Below are 18221 nucleotides of genomic sequence, written 5' to 3'. Positions count from 1 at the left end.
TAAATATATGTTGAGAACTGTGGGCCTGTTTATGTTATCCTTAGGCTTGTTTACGGGTACAGGCGTCTCATCAGCCACCTTCTTCAACATTGTTCCACAGCACGGGGGTCAAGATATTTTAACAGATGTCTCACTATACTTGGGTCACAACATATCCTTGAAGGTGGTGCAGTTTGTATCCATTAAGGTTTACAATAAGGAACACTGCCACCTCCAGAGGATCCAACTGATTTTTTACAGCCCCATGCTTTTTAAGATTCTTCTGAGTGTGCTCATACTTCCACAGTGCATAACAACATTATAATTATCATGTTTATACAATATAATTATCACGTTTATACAATATAGTATCACGTTATAACGTGATAGTATTATGTTTATACAACATAACAACAATGGGTTGTTACTGAATGTGGTGTCTTCCACAATACTGAGTGTCGCAATAAAAGGCACTTCCTGTCAAGCATAATTTTCTCTGCTCATCATTTCCTGCTGCAACTCAAGCTTGCCACGATATAGTGTCACGTTATAACGTGATACATATCACATTTATACAATTTAATTATCACATTTATACAGTCTAGTATCATGTTATAATGTGATGCTGATCCGAAAGGAAATTTGCACTGTGACAGTAATACACTTCCATAAATATGCAACATGTACATGAGTAAGTAATGTGTATTTACTGTTGTTTTTTTGTTTTGTTTTTTGTTTTTTGTGGCAGCCATGGCCAAGTTGAAGGTTTGTAACTGGAGAGTCACAGATTCAAATCCCGGGGCAGGTCAAGGACTAGGGTGCCCCTGAGCAAGGTACCCAACCAGAATTTCTTGCTGGGTGCAGATGAGTGCTGTCCACTGCTTCTTTGCCCGGTTTGTGTGTGTGTGTGTTCACTACTACTTTGTGTAATAAGAATAGGTTAAACGCAGAGGTCGAATTCACTAATATAAATGGTGTGTGTGTGTGCAAATAAATAACTGTATGACTTATACATCACACATGAACTTTATATCAATTTCAAAATATCAAAGGCATTTCATAGCTGTTTGTAGAATTTTATTCCAATGTTTGTATTTTAATTAAAACTTTTCTAACCCCTACATACTTTGCCTGTTTGATTTAATTTTTTATTATGTTTTTAAATCACACTTGTATTATTTGACTTGATCTATTGTATTTTCCAATGTTTTAATGTAATTATGCAATTCGAATGTCTGTACTGTATCATCTGCCTCTGTACAGCACTTTGAATAGCTTTGCGTGTGAATGACACGCTCTAAATAAATACGGCTTTAGGCAAATAGAATTTGTCCATTAACAGAATATGAAGAAAACAGGCGCGCGACATCAAAGGAACGTGTGGCGTAATTTTTCTATCATGTGGAGACAATAAGAAAACACTGAGCCACACTGAACTCGACACAGCAGACTCTCAAAATGCTGAGGTTTTAATTACACAATGACTTTGGATTATTATGAGACGCTGGAACTAAACAGAGACGCAACAGACGCAGATATAAAAAAAGCGTCGGTTCTTTTCCTTTTTTTCTACACGCATTCCGTCTGACGAAAGATTCTTAGTCTTGTTCACATTTTCACTGCTCTCTTCATTTCCGTAGATATCGACGTCTTGCGTTGAAGTTTCATCCAAGCAGCAACAGAAAACCTGGAAGCAGCGAGAAGTTCACTCAGCTCAGTGAAGCCTACGATGTTCTCAGCGACCGTGAGTAGTTCTCTCTTTTATCTCTGTGTGTGTGTGCGTGTGTGCGCGCGCGTGCGTGTGTGTGCGCGTGTGTGTGCGTGTGTGTGTGTGTGTGTGTGTGTGTGGGGGGGGGGGGGGTGTGTGTGGGTGCGTGTTTTCATATATCTTTGTGAGGACCATAAAACGTTTACAAACCATAGGGAGTGAAGATATTTTGTCTGGTACAGTACTGCAGACCTGATTAGATTAGATTAAATTAAACTTTATTAGTCTTGATTGATTTAATATAATATTTGTCAGAAAATATATTAGCATAATCTATCTTTTGTTAATGTCACCCACCACTCATATTTAAGATGAAGAAAACTATGACACAAAAACATTGTTGTTTTATATAAAGATGACAATTTCAGGGGTAAATCTGTAGACTTCCACATATGTGTACACAAAAACATCTCTTTATTTTATTTTATTTTTACAGCTAAGAAAAAGGCCACTTATGACAAGTTTGGTGAGGAGGGTCTAAAAGGTGGTATACCACTTGAGTTTGGCAATGATGGAGCTTGGTCATCTAAATATACCTACCATGGGCGACCAGACAAAACATTCAGGCAATTTTTCGGAGGCGACAACCCATTTGCAGGTAAGAAAATATGAATCAAAGCCACACAGAAAAAATATTTTTAAAATGTAATGGCGATTACACTGATCTGACATTTTATTTGCATTATTGTGCATTATTGCACAATTTACATTGCTAGACTTCCACACTAATGAAGCACCACTTAGGTTTGGTGGCCTCCAGCATGTTGTGGTGAAGACACAAGACCCTCCAGTAGAGAGAGACCTTTATTTGTCCCTGGAGGAGCTCTTTCATGGATGCACAAAACGGATCAAGATATGTCGCAGGGTAAGAACAACAAAGACCAACTAATGGATTTTGTTACTCAGTTGTTGCATTAGAAAAAAAAATCCCATGTAAATATATTTTGTTTTGTCATTTTGATAAAGTTCTCCGTAAACATTTCATAATTTCATCATTTCAAGAAATGTCTTCACACAAAATCCCCTAATACGACTATAATCTCTGTAGTACATATGCCAGACCTATGTGGCGTTGTAGCACTGCTACAGCAAAATCAGAGCAGAAGACATTAACCCTTTAACACACCTAGACACCTTTTTGTTTTTTTGACATTTACTTTTAAATTTTTTCATGCATATTGTTAAACATTTGCCAGGTTGTGTATTTTTGGGTGCTTTAACTGTTTTTCATGTGAACTTTTTTTTTGTCAATTCTAAACAACGTTAACGTTATCAACGTTAAAATACTCACATTAACACAACTTTGCACCAAAATGTGCTCGTTGAAACCCATTCAAATCACTATTTTTGAACCTGCTCAAATATAAAGTAAAAAACATGAATCAATTTCTTCACATCATTTGAAGCAAAAGGCTTTAATTGTGTGCTTGACAGATTTCCATCATGATTACTTCATTCTTCTTTTTTGGCACTCCCACACAATGTCTATGGCGGTAATTTTGCGTGGGTGTATGAGTACCAGTGACATGCAGTCAGGGTAGGCAGTGCCTACCCTAGGCTGTCGGGGGAAATTTGAGGGTGAGTTCATCAAAAATTAAAAGTACAAATGTACACAATTTGTATAGCTTGTATATGTATGAACACATTCTGGTGCTATTGGTGTGTTAACTGAGTATTTTATGCAATCTGACATTCTAAAAAGGTAATGCAATTTTTTTCTGCTAATCTTTCACATATACCAGGCTGCAACAAACCAAAAAAAAATCCAGTTTGTATGAAGTATATTGAAAATAATACATACAAGTTTTTTTAAACATAAAATCGAGGTTCATCATGAAAAAACCTGGCGATTTAGGGGTTAAAAAACATTTTATATGTATGGAAAGAACAGATGTTAGTCTAAAACCTCCAAAAAATCAAAAATACAGACAATTTTTATAGCTGTGTACTTTCATGCGCACCATTTGGTGCTCTAGGTGTGTTAAAGTAACTTTTTTGAAGGCGCATCTAAGGGTTAAGCATATGCATAAAGTTGTGTGCAACCATTTTTTTGTTTTGTTAAATAAAGCTTTATTGATAAAGTTTGTAAAAACTGTTAAGGCCACAACACACAACATTATCAAACTTGGTTGAGTAATTTGATCAGCAGATTATAATTGCTGCTGTTTATGGTTTTTGTAAAAATTTTATTTTAACATTTTAACACAATTGATAGTGTGTTTGGCGAAGAGGACATTGAGCATACACATATACAGCATGTATGCTGCTTACAAACTTAATACAGCTTTATTGGAATAAGTGTACATTACAATGTATACTATCACAGAAACAGAGACATATATAACCAAGCCAGAAGGACTACGGAAAGAAAATAACAGTTGGGCAGTAACAATACACCAGGAGTGTTATTTTAGGCTGGAAAATATTGATATGATTCAATAGCTATGAATTATTAAAGGTAATAAAGATTGTTTTATCTATCACCCTCTAGAGTGCACATTCTCAAGTTGGCTTAGAAATTAAAAATGATCATAATGGCAAGGACTAGTGCCAGGCTGAACAAAGGACTCAAGTGCAGGATTCAGGACACGATTCAGTCAATAATCACAGTTTATTACCAGTCAGCGGTTCGGTACACGAGACGTCAACCAGATCCGGAAGAGGCACAAAAATGTGAGGCAAAAAGGCAAGGTCAAAAAAGGCAGGCAAGGTTCAATACACAAATAGATAGTGATGGGTCGGGCATGTGTGGAGCTCATAGTGTGAAGCCCTGTGACGGTGCGCGTATCGCTTTAAGAAAGTCACGTGACCGATACAGCTGCAGTATCGGCGGGCACGCCAAACTGTGTTTAAAAGGAAGAGCATCTGTCAACAGGATGCATCTCTGCCAAAACAATCAGTCATCATTTCAAACGTTCAGCGATACCTGGCAAAGGCAACATGCCAAGATCTCAGGATCCTTTGAGATATTGGGACAACCAAAGGCACACCAACCCAAACCTCTGCCTCCTGTCCCTAATGTTTCTGTGTACACTACAACCAGCATTAACGCTACGGTCAGTGAGCGAGTGTTGTAACCAGTGATAGCGTACGGATCTCTCACGCATTGGCTGTGAGACACACACATTTGATTGACGTCTCACGCCACACCTCCGATTTGTCACGCTGAAGTACACATCACCGTTAAAAAACGGTTCTGAATATATCTGACAGCTTAGTTTATCTGTGTTCTAATGTTGAGCCTGAGAAAAGCCACTTGTGATCGATAAGTTATAACTGCAGAGACTGTGAGGAGTACAATATCAAACTGTCTCTGGTTGAGCCAATACATCCAAATTGTTCTTCGTACTTCTGTTCAAGAGTGGTAGCTCAGTGGTTAGGTTTTTCTCCATTTACATGCAAAAATCTCCACTTTTGCCGGAGTTTTTAGAAAGAATCGTTTTCAGAGGTGAAATCGCCGTTAGTGTGTAATCAAAAGGCACGAACGCAGGGGAAAGTCTCCGTTTTTAAAAATACCTGTGCTAGTGTAAACGTAGCCAGAGACAGGGGTGATAAAATAAAACAGGAAGAGAAGACATTGAACATGAAGGGGAAAAAAAACAAGACACTTAACTAATGTGACATATCATGACACATAAAGTGAACAGATAAAACAATCTCCAAACACAAGAAGAGGAAGATGACTCCGAAAGAAACCAAGAGTGAATGCCAGCGCAAGAGAGGCGGTATTATAAATATCATTATTTTTCCAGAGTAGCATATAGAGCTCCAATAGCTGACAGAGGTAATGGCTCTGGCCTGTGGTGGCTCCTGAAGAAAATTTCAGGGGGTTAATTTTTTCTGATAATGATTAAGTTGACCCATAAGTGCATAAAGCAAGACAGTATCAATTTGTTGTGAGGTGAGTCCTTCTTGTGACCACTAGATGGCAACTTGATAAACAAATATTATTTACATGAATCTAATGATGTAAAATAGATAAACAGGACACAGGATGTGTCCAGCAACCACATAAAGACAGGGGCAGCATATTAAGTCAAGTATTTATTTACTGACCAAGGATCAAGAGCTTTCACAACTTTTACCAGATAAATACAACAAACATGACAAGATAGTGCAGTTAAATTATTAATTAAGTGTAAAGGAAAGTGCAGAACTGGATATTTACATGTGTTGCTAAAGGCATCTTAGAACACTCTCTTTCAGAACAGAACAGTCCGATTGTCTGATTTGCATGAAGTTTAACCTGCAGTTAAACCCTGAGCGATACAAACATCAACAATGTTAGCAAACAAGCTAACGAACGTAGCTTCAAATGACTGCTGTCCGCTGCTACTAGCCATAAACGGCTAACACGTATGAAAGCGTGAACTCCGTGGCACAAACTATGTGTACTTATCAGTTAGTGGGACAGGTTAAACGAGCACAATCCTCTGTGTATTTTTAAAACGGTGAGCTTCACTGAGCCGCCATCAGAGAGGCCAACAACTTATTGGGAAACGTAATGTGAAGAGAAGAGAAGTTCTCCCCTCCTCTCTTTGCTCAATTTACATATGACGTAAGCACGTTAGTGCAAGCACATAAATCCTCATTAAAAATGCATTGGAGGGTATGTTTTTTGGAAAAAAAGTTTTTAACATGAGAGTCAATGGGAGAATTTTCAGGCGATTCTCCTCGTCAGTCAAATCGGCCCAGAAGAGGTGAAACCATAAAACGTGACTTGAATCTGGCGATTCTGATTGGACGATGACAGATAATATGTCTAGAACACTGATAGTAACTACCTTTGCTGGCAGAGACGGCTGAAAGGAATATTAGTACTAAGGATCTTTGGAATTGTTGAAGAAAAAAATTCTCTTTCTCCTCCTAGTTGGGAGGGTGTCGCCCTCTGTGAGTGCATTACATAGCAGTGAAATGGTAAAATGCTCTCCCATTAGCCTGTTAGCCGACTGTTTTGCAATTGTTTTCGACAATCTTCACTTTTATGATTAAGACAACCGGAGAAGAAACAGGTTTTCTGATTTATGTGCTGCCTACTGTATAAGTTGACGTATAAGTCTATGGGATGAGCCACGTTCTTTCCTGCCAGTGTGCGTGTCAGTTAGTTGAGGCACAAAGTTGTATATATATTGTATTGTATACACGTAAAACACAGAAGCGTTTTGAGATTTTCACTTTTACTTTTTTTTTTTTTTTGCTTTTTTATAAATAGTTTCAGTTCTCCCCAATCACTGTTTCTATGTGGATAAATAGCTGATACAACAACAACAAAACTTTAGGTCATCATGTGTATGGCCACTGAGTGACATGAATTTACTTGTTTACTTTTTTTTTTCATTTGCCACATTTAATTAACAGGAATTGACTGAGGATACACACTCGTCTATTATCAGACAGAAAATTCAATCTATTGATATAATTCCTGGATTGAAAGAAGGCACAAGAATTATTTTCTCCAAAGAGGGAGATCAGGTAAAGGCACCATCACTAGATTTTTAGTCATTACTTACATTAACCAGTCAGATCTGTTGTGCATTTATTCTTCTTTCTCTCTTGTCCTCCCCCCACCTGTCCTCATATATTTCTCCAACTGCCCTTGTGTTCTCCTTTACAACTTTATTCACAACTACTTTATTTAACCAATAGGGACCAAACAACATCCCTGCAGATATTGTGTTCATAGTACGACTGAAAAATCATCCTCTGTTTAAAAGACAAGACAATGACCTGATCTACAAGGCCCACGTTTCTCTGGAGATGGTGAGTCATTGTTACAGATGTTTTTTACGACCACTTTATCCTCCAAATTAAGGTCATGAAAAGCGGGGTACACCCTGAACAGGTCACAGTCTATCACAGGGCAAACTGAGGAACAACCATTCACATCTCCAGTCAATTTAGTGTCCACTTAACTGAATGTTTTTGGACTGTGGGAGGACTCTTCATTGAGAGAACCCTCATTAACATGCAAACTCCACACAGAAAGGCCCTTCGTTAGACCAGGATTTAAACCAGCGACCTTCTTGCTGCGAGGCAACACTGCTAGCTACTGTTTGCTGTGTGTTTTTTTAACAGTCAAGCTTCACCAATTAAGCAAAAAAAATCTTTCCCATAGGCCCTGACTGGATTCTCTGTGGATGTGGAGACACTAGATGGCAGACTACTCACCATCCCCATCAATGACATTGTGGAGTAAGTACTTTCCCACACTGGGGCCAAAGCAAAATGGCCTCATTTACATAACGCACGTATGTGATACAGTATTTTGCTTTTTTATTTTTTTCATCAGCCCAATGTCCAGAAAACTGGTGAGTGGTGAGGGAATGCCCCTGTCCCAGGATCCTTCACAGAGAGGAAACCTAATCATTATTTTTCACATCCACTTCCCTGAGAGACTTACCCCTGAGCAAAGGTATCTGATCAAAAAAGCTCTGAGATAGTGTACAGTATACAACTTGCTGCATTGAGGCCTAGAAATGGGATAATGGAGGGAAAAAGAGGAATAATACAGGCAAGAGGAATCTAGAAGGAGGAAACATAACTGATGCCAACTGTTGTAAAACAAGAAATCAGAAACAGATGACCTGTGTAGCAGAAATAAGGGACAAGGAAGTGATGCACTGTTCATGTTATGTTGTTCAGCCAGCATGCTGTCAATGACTTGGCAGACAATGTGGCAAATGAATGACCAGCATTGTTGAAAGAGAGTAAATAAATAATGAATGTGACACTCTGGAATATATTTTCATCCATCGAAATGGGAACAAATTTGGTCAAGGATTTTTGATATGGGATTGGAAAAACAGGTTTTTTACATGTTTTTTTTATCATGTGATTTGGTGTACAGAAGTGGTTCCAAAAAATGTGGGTCAGGACCCACAGATGGGCCAGACTACCTTACTTGGTTGAGTAATTTGATCAGCAGATTATAATTGCTGCTGTTTATGTTTTTTGTAAAATGCTATTTTAACATGTTGGATAGTGTGTTTAAAGAAGAGGACATTGAGCATGCACATATACAGCATGTATGCTGCGTACAAACTTGTTTAAATAAAGCTTTATTTTAGTATATATTACAATGTATACAATCACATAAACTGAATGAAGAAAGCCAGAACTAAGGCTGAGGGTGACAATCCCCAAACACAGGAAAAGGAAGATGATGATAACGAAGATAAGTGACAGTGAATGCAAGGACAATTCAGAGGTGGGATAATGATATCATTTTCCCAATGCAACATATTGGTTGTCTCCATAAAAATGCACAGACAGCACTTTTCCCACTGTGGGATCCATTTTGAAAAAATTTCTGGCTCCACATGTTGTGTCCTTAGGCAAGACACTTAACCCCAATGTTTCTCCTGACGGTTGTGCTGGCAGTGTGTGAATGGGTATAAAAGATGTGTGAAAGAAACATGCACTGCACATTGATATGCTGGAAAGGAGCTTTGACTTGTCATCAAGACTAGAAGAGTGCTATATAAATACAGACCATGCATTTACCAATATGTACATGCCATCATGGCTCGCTTCAGCTGCTCATATGTCATGAACATCACCACGTTCCACGAACCCAGACACAGGAGAGAAGGCATAAACCTTAAAAAACACAAACAAAAACAAAATGTTATTCAGACCTGTCATTTAATTTACAATTTTTTCCTCTTCACTCTCTGTAAATGTTTCATTTATTTTCCTTTCTAGTCTTTTAAAATCCTGTCCATGCAGTTATCCTTTATAAGGCAAATAAAAAAATTATAAGGCAGTCTTGACCACATCGACTGGAGACGTGATCACTTTTGTGCATAATCCTGCACCAAAGACTGATATAAAGTGGTAGGGAAAATTGTCTGCAGAATAAGGGGAGTGAAGATGCACTTAAATTCTCTTGAATTCTATTGTTAATAGTTGTGTGATTTCTGCAAGAATAATAATAAGAAAGAACACCACCTTATTCCTATGTCCCACGATACCTTGCATGAATAATTGGTGTAATCCTGTCACTGAATCAGAACAGGCATTTTCCAAGGTGAGCGATTGTGGGATTGTGAAATTAATGTGGGAACATTAACCTATTACACTATTCCTGAATTTGCATGTTGAAGCTGAGATGTGCATTTTGCAGCCTCGCCCAAACAAACAGCTAGAACAAAGAAACGCGATAATTATGTATAGCTGAAATGCTATAATAGGGTTTTTATTCACAGTATATATGTACGAATGGAAATGGGTTAGATCGCCAAGCAAATGACACGAAGTGACCAGCTATTTGTCTACAGACTTCGCAAGAAAAATCCACGCAGGATTGAAGCAGAAAACACTTCGCTGTCATGTGTGTTTTTGCAACACCGTCAATCAAAAACTGGTTCCTCCAATCATCATGCAGAAGCCCAGTGTCCGTGCCCACCCACTGCTCCATTTACTCCTACATACAGTCCCTACATAACGGAGACCCTAAAGGGACATAGAGAAAAAAAAAAAAAAGGGACATGGAGAAAAAAAAATTTTTTTTGCGTTATCTCGCAAAGTTTGCGTTATCTCGCAAAAGTTTGCGTTATCTCGCAAAGGTTTGCGAGATAACGCAAACCTTTGCGAGATAACTAGATAGCTAGATAACTAGGTAGATAGCTACCTTAAGGGTAAAAAATAATATGGAGGGCTACCACATTAACATTTTTTTTTATTTGTTTACCATTTAAATGATTAATATTATGCATTCAACTTCATACACATTCATTCCAGTGCTTACTCCTAACGATTATCAGTTTTTATAAACAATATCCAAGATATTTTACTGAGCGATCATACGGATACATGCAAGTGAGGTGAAGTGAAGTGAGCCCGCGGGCACCGTATTGTCTGCCTGCGGGCTACCAGGTGCCCGCGGGCACCACGTTGGTGACCCCTGCTTTAGGGGCTCCGTACTACATGAACACATTTACCAAAAGAAATGTATGGATCTAGCTTGGTAACAGTAGTCTGGAAAGGGTGTCACCTCCCACTTCCAAGAGATGTGACGAACAGAGATGGATGCTCTTTGCGAGCAGTGCTGCGTTCAAGTCAGCTTAGGAAATCGCCGACTCTTCCACTCGGATAATGTTACAAGGATGCGTTCAAGTACCGATTCCGGATAACGTTTGATTTTATGCAAATACGCGGTAGTACCATGGATGTATAATATGATAGAACTCTGGATATAGCTCCGCCCCCTCTGCCTTGAAGACAATTTTTGCAGGGTGGCCACTGTGGGTACTGCAACAAAAAATCCCATGGAGCCCAAAAAGCAATTTTCCCATTGACAACAATAGTAAAAGAGACGCCTGTAAAAGTGTCCACAGGACACCTCGAGACATGGACACGGGCGTTTATAAATCTTTATATTCTATATTTTTGGTTCATGGAGTTTCATGTTTGAAAAACATTCCTAAAGGCCATAAAAAGTCCAGACAAATCTTATTTCTCGCAGTCATGTGGCGTCTCGGGAACGGCGCTACTGTCAGTGAACCGTACGACATGAAAACTTCATGAGAAATGTGAATAGATGAAGACAATGAGGGGGTTTCATTTACATTTTTTAAATTTTATGACAAAGCAGGTTTTAGTTGTTTATTCGGTGCTCATTAACATTTATTTTCAAACGTATTATCGATGTTTTAAAGTACGGAAGCGTATTGCATTCACTTGAAAAAAAAAAAACTCCTGTTTTTCTCAGTAATTAATTTCCGGTTTGATTTTTTGAATAATTCTTTTTCTGTTTTTCTGACTAATATTTTTTCCCTGTTTTTCTGTGTAATTATTTTTCTGTTTTTCGTGCAAAAAAATTTCCCACTGTTTTGCGGAGTAATTTTTTTCTGTTTTTCGGAGTAAAATTTTCTCTGTTTTTGTGCATATTTTTTTTCCCCCTGTTTTTCGGAGTAATTTTTTTTCTGTTTTTCGGAGTAATTTTTTTCATAACAACATGGACAGCTTGTTTAGTTTAATCAAGTTTTACTTTGATCTGGGTTTAAGACACTGGGAGATAGTCCTGTCTTTAAGTCAGATAGATGGTATTATCATTAGTTTGTCGACTTAACGCAGGCACCTGAGGACCTTGCGGTTGTTCAGAAGGAAAGCCCATTAGGGTAGACATACCCTAGACATAGCAATCTTTCTCCAGGATCAGTTGGACAGATATGGCATGCTCCATGGATACAAGATGATGCATTCAGGCTGGCTATGTGGTGACTCAAGAAACGATCAGGAGACTGATGAAAATATTGGATGCACACGGTGTGCAGCTGAGGCGCCGGAATTGCCTTTGGCGGCGTGTGTACCATAGCAAGAGTTCTCGATAATTCTGAAAAAAATTACTCTGAAAAACGGGGGAATAAAAATTTGCACGAAAAACTGAAAAAAAAATTACTCTGAAAAACAGAAAAAAAAATTAGACAGAAAAACAGGGAAATAATATTAGTCAGAAAAACAGGAAAAAAAATATTTAAAAAATCAAACAGAAAATTAATTACTGAGAAAAACAGTAGTTGTTTTTTTTTTTTTTTCAAGTGAATGCAATACGCTTCCATATTAACGAGCTGCTTTGTGGGTTCATTGAGGAGAGCAGACTGACATGCTGCACTTTATCACTGTGTTCAGTCCTGGACATCGTGACACTGATGACGGTGTGGACTGTGGAGCTGTGACCGACAAAAACAACATGACTCCTGTAACACATATAAAGTAATAGTCACGGTCCTAACACAAATAAACCATTTTATTGATTGTTTTAATCTTTAACTACGTCATTGTACTTTTCAGTTTACTATATTCACTTCGCTTTCGTTGGTTTTGCATTTATTTACAAATCCATGGTTTAAAGCCGAAGTTAACGTGACGGCGGTATTCATGAAATCCGCTAGCGCACGTCATTAGCGTACTCCCATCATGCCTTTCGCTGTTCATGTACGCGCCGAACAAGTCGATAACGTGGACGGCTCGTTCACATAGCCGAGAGGAATTATGGTAGTGACACTACTGCGCATGCTCTATGGGCCCCATAACCCAGAAATAAACGCGGAAGTCAAAAACTTTTTTGGCATATGCGCTGGGTGAGCAGCTTCATAGGAATGAACGGAAGCGAAGGGGCGGAGCTCTATCCAGTTTATATTATACATCCATGGGTAAGATGCGTGCCTGTATCGTCTGCTAGGTGTTTTGTGAGATGTCTTACTATGCCATTATTCACATGGTTTACATATTTAAAAAATTATTAACAATGGTTCGATCATTAAACGCAAGGCTACGAAAACGGTCTTCTCACTTGTGAGGGAAAAATAGCCATGATATCTTATATAGTCTCACGCATTGAGCGTCACAGTCACGCTTTTGTCACGTACTCCCGCCACACATTGCATTTCTCACGGTGAATAATATATATATATATGTAGGAAACTTTTGTCATACATATATGATTGCCTTATTTACACCTGAGCAGTGCTTACATTAGCAGATACGCCATCTAGTGGCCAAAAGGAGGAACCACACCTCCCTATATGTACTATCCCTAAAAAAACTGGACTTACTGGCCTCTTAACATTTGCAATGTAATAACTTGCATAGTCGATTTTAGTCAGGGAGCTACTTGTACTTTTTATATATTTATAATAGTAGCTGATGGTCTACAAGGAAGACTTGTCCTTTTTGCAACGGGGTTTTGTTTTGTGCCCAGAAGGTGTGTTCTCACTGCAAGAAAGAGCAGCCTCTGAAGCAGCGCCTGAAAAAGAAGCTTCAGAGGTTTGATGAGAAGAGAGAAGAATGGGTGGTTGGCCGTAAGAAGAACCACAATGTGGCATCCATCAAGGATGAAGCCACCATCATGGTTCGTACAGATTTTAAAATGACATTAAACCGCTCAGATAATATTGGAAATAAGTTCTATGGTACACATGGAAAATCTTCTGTGTAGTTCATAACTTCTAACTCATTCATACCACTTCTGCTTTTAAGATGTATGCATTTGCTGCATTCACCTATTCAGTCATAGAATCACAGTTTTCTCTCTATTTTGAATACATTTAGAAATTGTCATTGTTGATGCTCCAGTTTCTAGTTATCTAAATATAAACAGGTGTTACAAAAGTGAAACATATTGTAACCTTACTATTTCAATTTGTCAAACGATTATCTTTTTTGCTAACACTTCATGAACTGTTCCTGTTTGCATATACATTTTATACAAAAGTGAAACTCACCATGAAGTTAGATCATCGTAAACTATATCATTCATGGATGCTGTCCTCAGTAATGTCCTATTTTTTGTCAAAAATCAATCTGTTAAGTTAGTTTTGTAGTTGCTATCCCATTTTTTCAACAGATAATACAAACTTTTGTCATTGGAGCTTGAGAAACTCAGTGCTATTGGCTACAAACCAATACTTCTTCTAGGAAAGAAGACAAAGAAGGATGAAACAAAATGTGAAATCCTAACCCCTGGCTGCAGATTGACTGATTTCGCCCAAGACTACCTACAAAAAATAGGCTTATTTTATGAGTACCCTTTGTGAAGGTGAGATGCATGCATTGTATGCTTAACAAATGGTATTATTAATATATAAATTAAATTATGTATTGGAAAGAAATTGTGGAATTGTTTAGCAGAACTGGATCAAGTGTTTTCAAAACAGTTTAGCTGTTATTACCCAAATCATACAGAACACAAATTTGTGCCAATATTTAGTCTGAGATATATCCAGATATATCACTCAAATAATTTATAAAAAATGTTCATTCTACACTTTGGAGGACAACTGACTTAAAACTATTATACATGTCCACTGTCACTTTTTTCATTTGTACATGGTTTGCATGAAAAACAATTAATTGCATAACTGTACAGGTAATTGGATACATTTGGGGATGACAGTATAATGTTTATTTTGATAGTGAACTACTGCCAAAATGCACAGATATAACCATCCCGTGGTTGTCTGCTTCATGAGATGCAGAACAAAATAGTACCACTATTGTATATGGAAGCAGAGCTATAGATGCAAATGGACCATTAACAAAAATAACCCATAGAAAGATAAATACATATTCACATTCACAAACGTATTCTGCTACCTTGAAGGCATGGAATCTAAAGTTCACTGCACACCTTAGTGTGAACTATATAGTTTAGTTTAAATCCTTAGACTATATGTCATTTTTAAGTAGATATTATGAGCACTTGTCATTGTCCTGTATTAACAACATTATAAATGAAATGAGATATAGCTATTTTAATCCCAAATGACATTTTCATGCCAGATTATTATTATTTTTCCAAAGTCACAGTGGTTGACATTAACATAAGAAATATGTAACAAAAACATTCATACAAGTAGATATTATAGTGTAAAGGGAGTAAATGCCAATAATAGTAGTAGTAATGTGCATGAGGGGCATGCAGGGTGTGTGAGAAATTGTCCATGACGCTGAGAATTTTCCTCAGCATCCTCCTCTCTCACAGCCAACTGGAGTTCCCACTCTTAAGACAGGAGGAGCTTTTAGAGTTTGAGTCTGTTAGCATCAGCTTTCAAAGCAGGACACTGACCATAGATTATATAAGCAGGTTTCCTACGCAGCATGGAAAAGTATGGAATTTAATTTGAGTCATTTCCAGGTTAGGATAAGTATGGAAAAAGAAACATGTTTGTGTTGTTTCCGGACTATTATCTCACTTTCTAAAATAAAATATATTAATATATACTACAAATCAATACAAGTTACTAACGCAACATAGCCTACCTGTAGACTATGTGAAACAAATCAACCTGGCTGTAAAATGGTCTGGGTACTGCAATTCTCATTTATTAAATTGTTTTTCCATACTGTTGTCGAGTCAGCCACCTATTGTCGGCCGCGACAGTGTCGTGGGACGATGCAAGTATTCTGAGGGCTGGCTTCATGAAAAATGAGTGAAGGATTTTAAAACCATTAATTTATATAAAAAACATCTAACAATTGGTAATCAGATGTTTAATATTGACTGAAAAATTGTCTGAGAAGTTTGGAAATTTAAGTCTGGAAAAGTCTGGAATTTTGAAATAGAAAATGTGTAGGAACTCTGTATAAGGGATAGTGTGCAGTGAGTTGGTCATTAGTGTGGAAAAACCCTGACAGTGTGATGCAAGACCCTGATACAAAGTAGCTGGATTCATGGTCCTCTATACAATAAGAACAACAGCCACAGCAATGTTCTGTTACAGAGAAATAACAACAATATTTTAATTGATCAAACCATCCATCCATCCATCCATCCATCCATTATCTACCGCTTTATCCTCCACCAGAGGGTCACGGGGGGTGCTGTGCCTATCTCAGCAGACATTGGGCGATAGGCGGGGTACACCCTGGACAGTTCGCCAGTCCATCACAGGGCCACATATAGACAAACAACCATTCACTCACACTCTCACACCTACGGTCAATTTAGAGTGATCAATTCACCTAATCCCCATATCGCATGTTTTTGGACTGTGGGAGGAAGCCGGAGAACCCGGAGAAAACCCACGCACACACGGGGAGAACATGCAAACTCCTTGCAGAAAGGCCCTTGTTCCGAAGTTGTTCCAAACGGGGCTCGAACCCAGGAACCCGGGTCTTCTTGCTGCAAAGGCAAGAGTGCTAACCACTACACCAACCGTGGGCCCCTAATTGATCAAACCATGTAATAATATTCTGAGTTATAGTTACAGTCACAAAGAAATAAATACAGTTTAGATTTCTAGAAATTGAATAGATCCAGGAGACTCAAAATGTTCTTGTAATCTAAAGTGAACACAATTCTGTTTGAGATTTCATAACTTGTTTAACTGCACAGGTTGGACCCAGGTTTCAGATGGCAATGAAGAGGAGCTAATTACTCTGCACCTCACACCCTGTGACCCACTGGAGGGACAAGTAGAGCAGGGGGACATGGAGAGACCGGAGATGGAGGGACAGGTGGAGCAGGTGGACATGGAGAGACAAGTGGAGCAGGCAGAGGGATAGGTGGAGCAGGTGGACATGGAAAAAAAATCAGGTATGTACTAACGTTTGTAGGGTATTTTCAATTAATTAAATTCGTATTCTCACATCTGTTGATTATCAACATCTCATTATCACTGTTTATTAATACATTATATACAATTAAGAAGGAATGGTGTCATCTTTTAAAGGACATATGAGTGAACTATAATCTTATATTGCAGAGGCAACAAGGCATATGCCGGAAAGGAAGAAGCTACAAAAAAGTAAGTATAAATTATTCGGCCAGGAGGTGTATGTTTTTGCCGGTGTGCAAGATAACTGGAAAAGTAGCAGACGGATTTGGCTGAAATTTTCAGGAAATGTCCGCAATGGGACCCGAGACAAGTGATTACAATTTGGGAGTTACCCGTAGACGCTATCACTATTTTTGTTGCTATTTTGTGGGGGGCTGAGCTGCCCTGGCGGAGGTCTGCGCTCCGAGTGCTTTTGTTTGTTATTGTTACACAGACCAATCATTTAATAATTTGGCATATTCACAAGAAATCTCTTTTGCGGGAACTTGGATAATGCTTTGGTTAACTTACTCACTGTATGTCACTGCACATACATACAGCAAAAATTCAGTGTAGTGTTAGTTCAGGTAGGCCACATTGTCGAGCTGTGCTGCTCACCTCCTTGTCAGAGGACCATATCTCCTCCTTCACATTCAATTGGGCTATCTATTTAAACTGCATCGGCTGGCCATCTACTTCTGCTGCTTCCTCAGCTTGCTACCTACCTCCTCCCCAGCTCCTCCTTCTCATTTTGTTCTGACTTACCAGTCATCATTTTGTCATTGGTGCTTGCTCTGTTCTAGGGGTCTTGCTAACTCTGCTCTCCCTGCCCTTCCACTCCACAGAAAAGAGCAACGCTAAAGCATACAGTTTTGCAATTGTAATTTAGTTTTTGTGAAGCTAAGATATTGAGAAAATGCTAAGCATTATATAACCATTCTTGCTTGCATACCACTCAAGTCTTCACAGTTGTATTTTTTTTTTACTCGTAATGTGGGAAAAAAATGTACAACAGCTATGTTTTTATCTTCACAGATTGCTCTTACCATGCTCGTCTTGAGACTTTCCCCATAAGGAGAGTATAATAATAAATGGCAATAATTATTTAAAGATAAAGTGAACATATGTTTGACACCCCTGAGTTAGAGTCTGGGTGAGTCTGGGCCGCATTAAGTACTCGGAAACAGTTTTGGTTATGGTTACCGGGGGAAATGGGAGGAAAAAATAGGGCGTCTTTATGGCGTCCTGCCTAAAAGTAGGGCGTCTAATTTCTTATTATTTTCAGTACAGTGCAAACGCCCTGCTGGCTAAAAGCCTGCGCCTGGCTCCTGTCTTCATCACATTACAGCAATCTGGTATATCCTGGTTATAGAATCTGGATTCTGGCGTAAGGTATTTTGGACTATTCTTCTTTACAAAACATCTCCAGTTCA

At 38.4% G+C, this 18221-nt stretch overlaps 1 protein-coding gene across 1 annotated transcript; it reads left to right on the top strand.

Annotated features, from left to right (window-relative positions):
• Window positions 1-1459: 1459 nt before the first annotated feature.
• Window positions 1460-13550, top strand: LOC310943360 (dnaJ homolog subfamily B member 13-like; the record flags this gene model as incomplete). Its single annotated transcript, XM_083908909.1, has 9 exons — window positions 1460-1527; window positions 1620-1723; window positions 2184-2345; window positions 2464-2612; window positions 7106-7219; window positions 7394-7507; window positions 7863-7939; window positions 8037-8159; window positions 13452-13550. 9 exons carry the CDS (start codon window positions 1460-1462, stop codon window positions 13486-13488), a joined length of 948 nt encoding a protein of 315 aa, XP_083765035.1. The 3' UTR covers window positions 13489-13550.
• Between the last annotated feature and the right edge of the window lie 4671 nt (window positions 13551-18221).

Source organism: Microchirus variegatus (genome assembly GCF_963457635.1).
Source record: "Microchirus variegatus genome assembly, chromosome: 22".
Classification (NCBI taxonomy): Eukaryota; Metazoa; Chordata; class Actinopteri; order Pleuronectiformes; family Soleidae; genus Microchirus; species Microchirus variegatus.
Note: the sequence above shows the minus strand (reverse complement) of the source record. Positions and strands in the feature narration are given on the sequence as shown.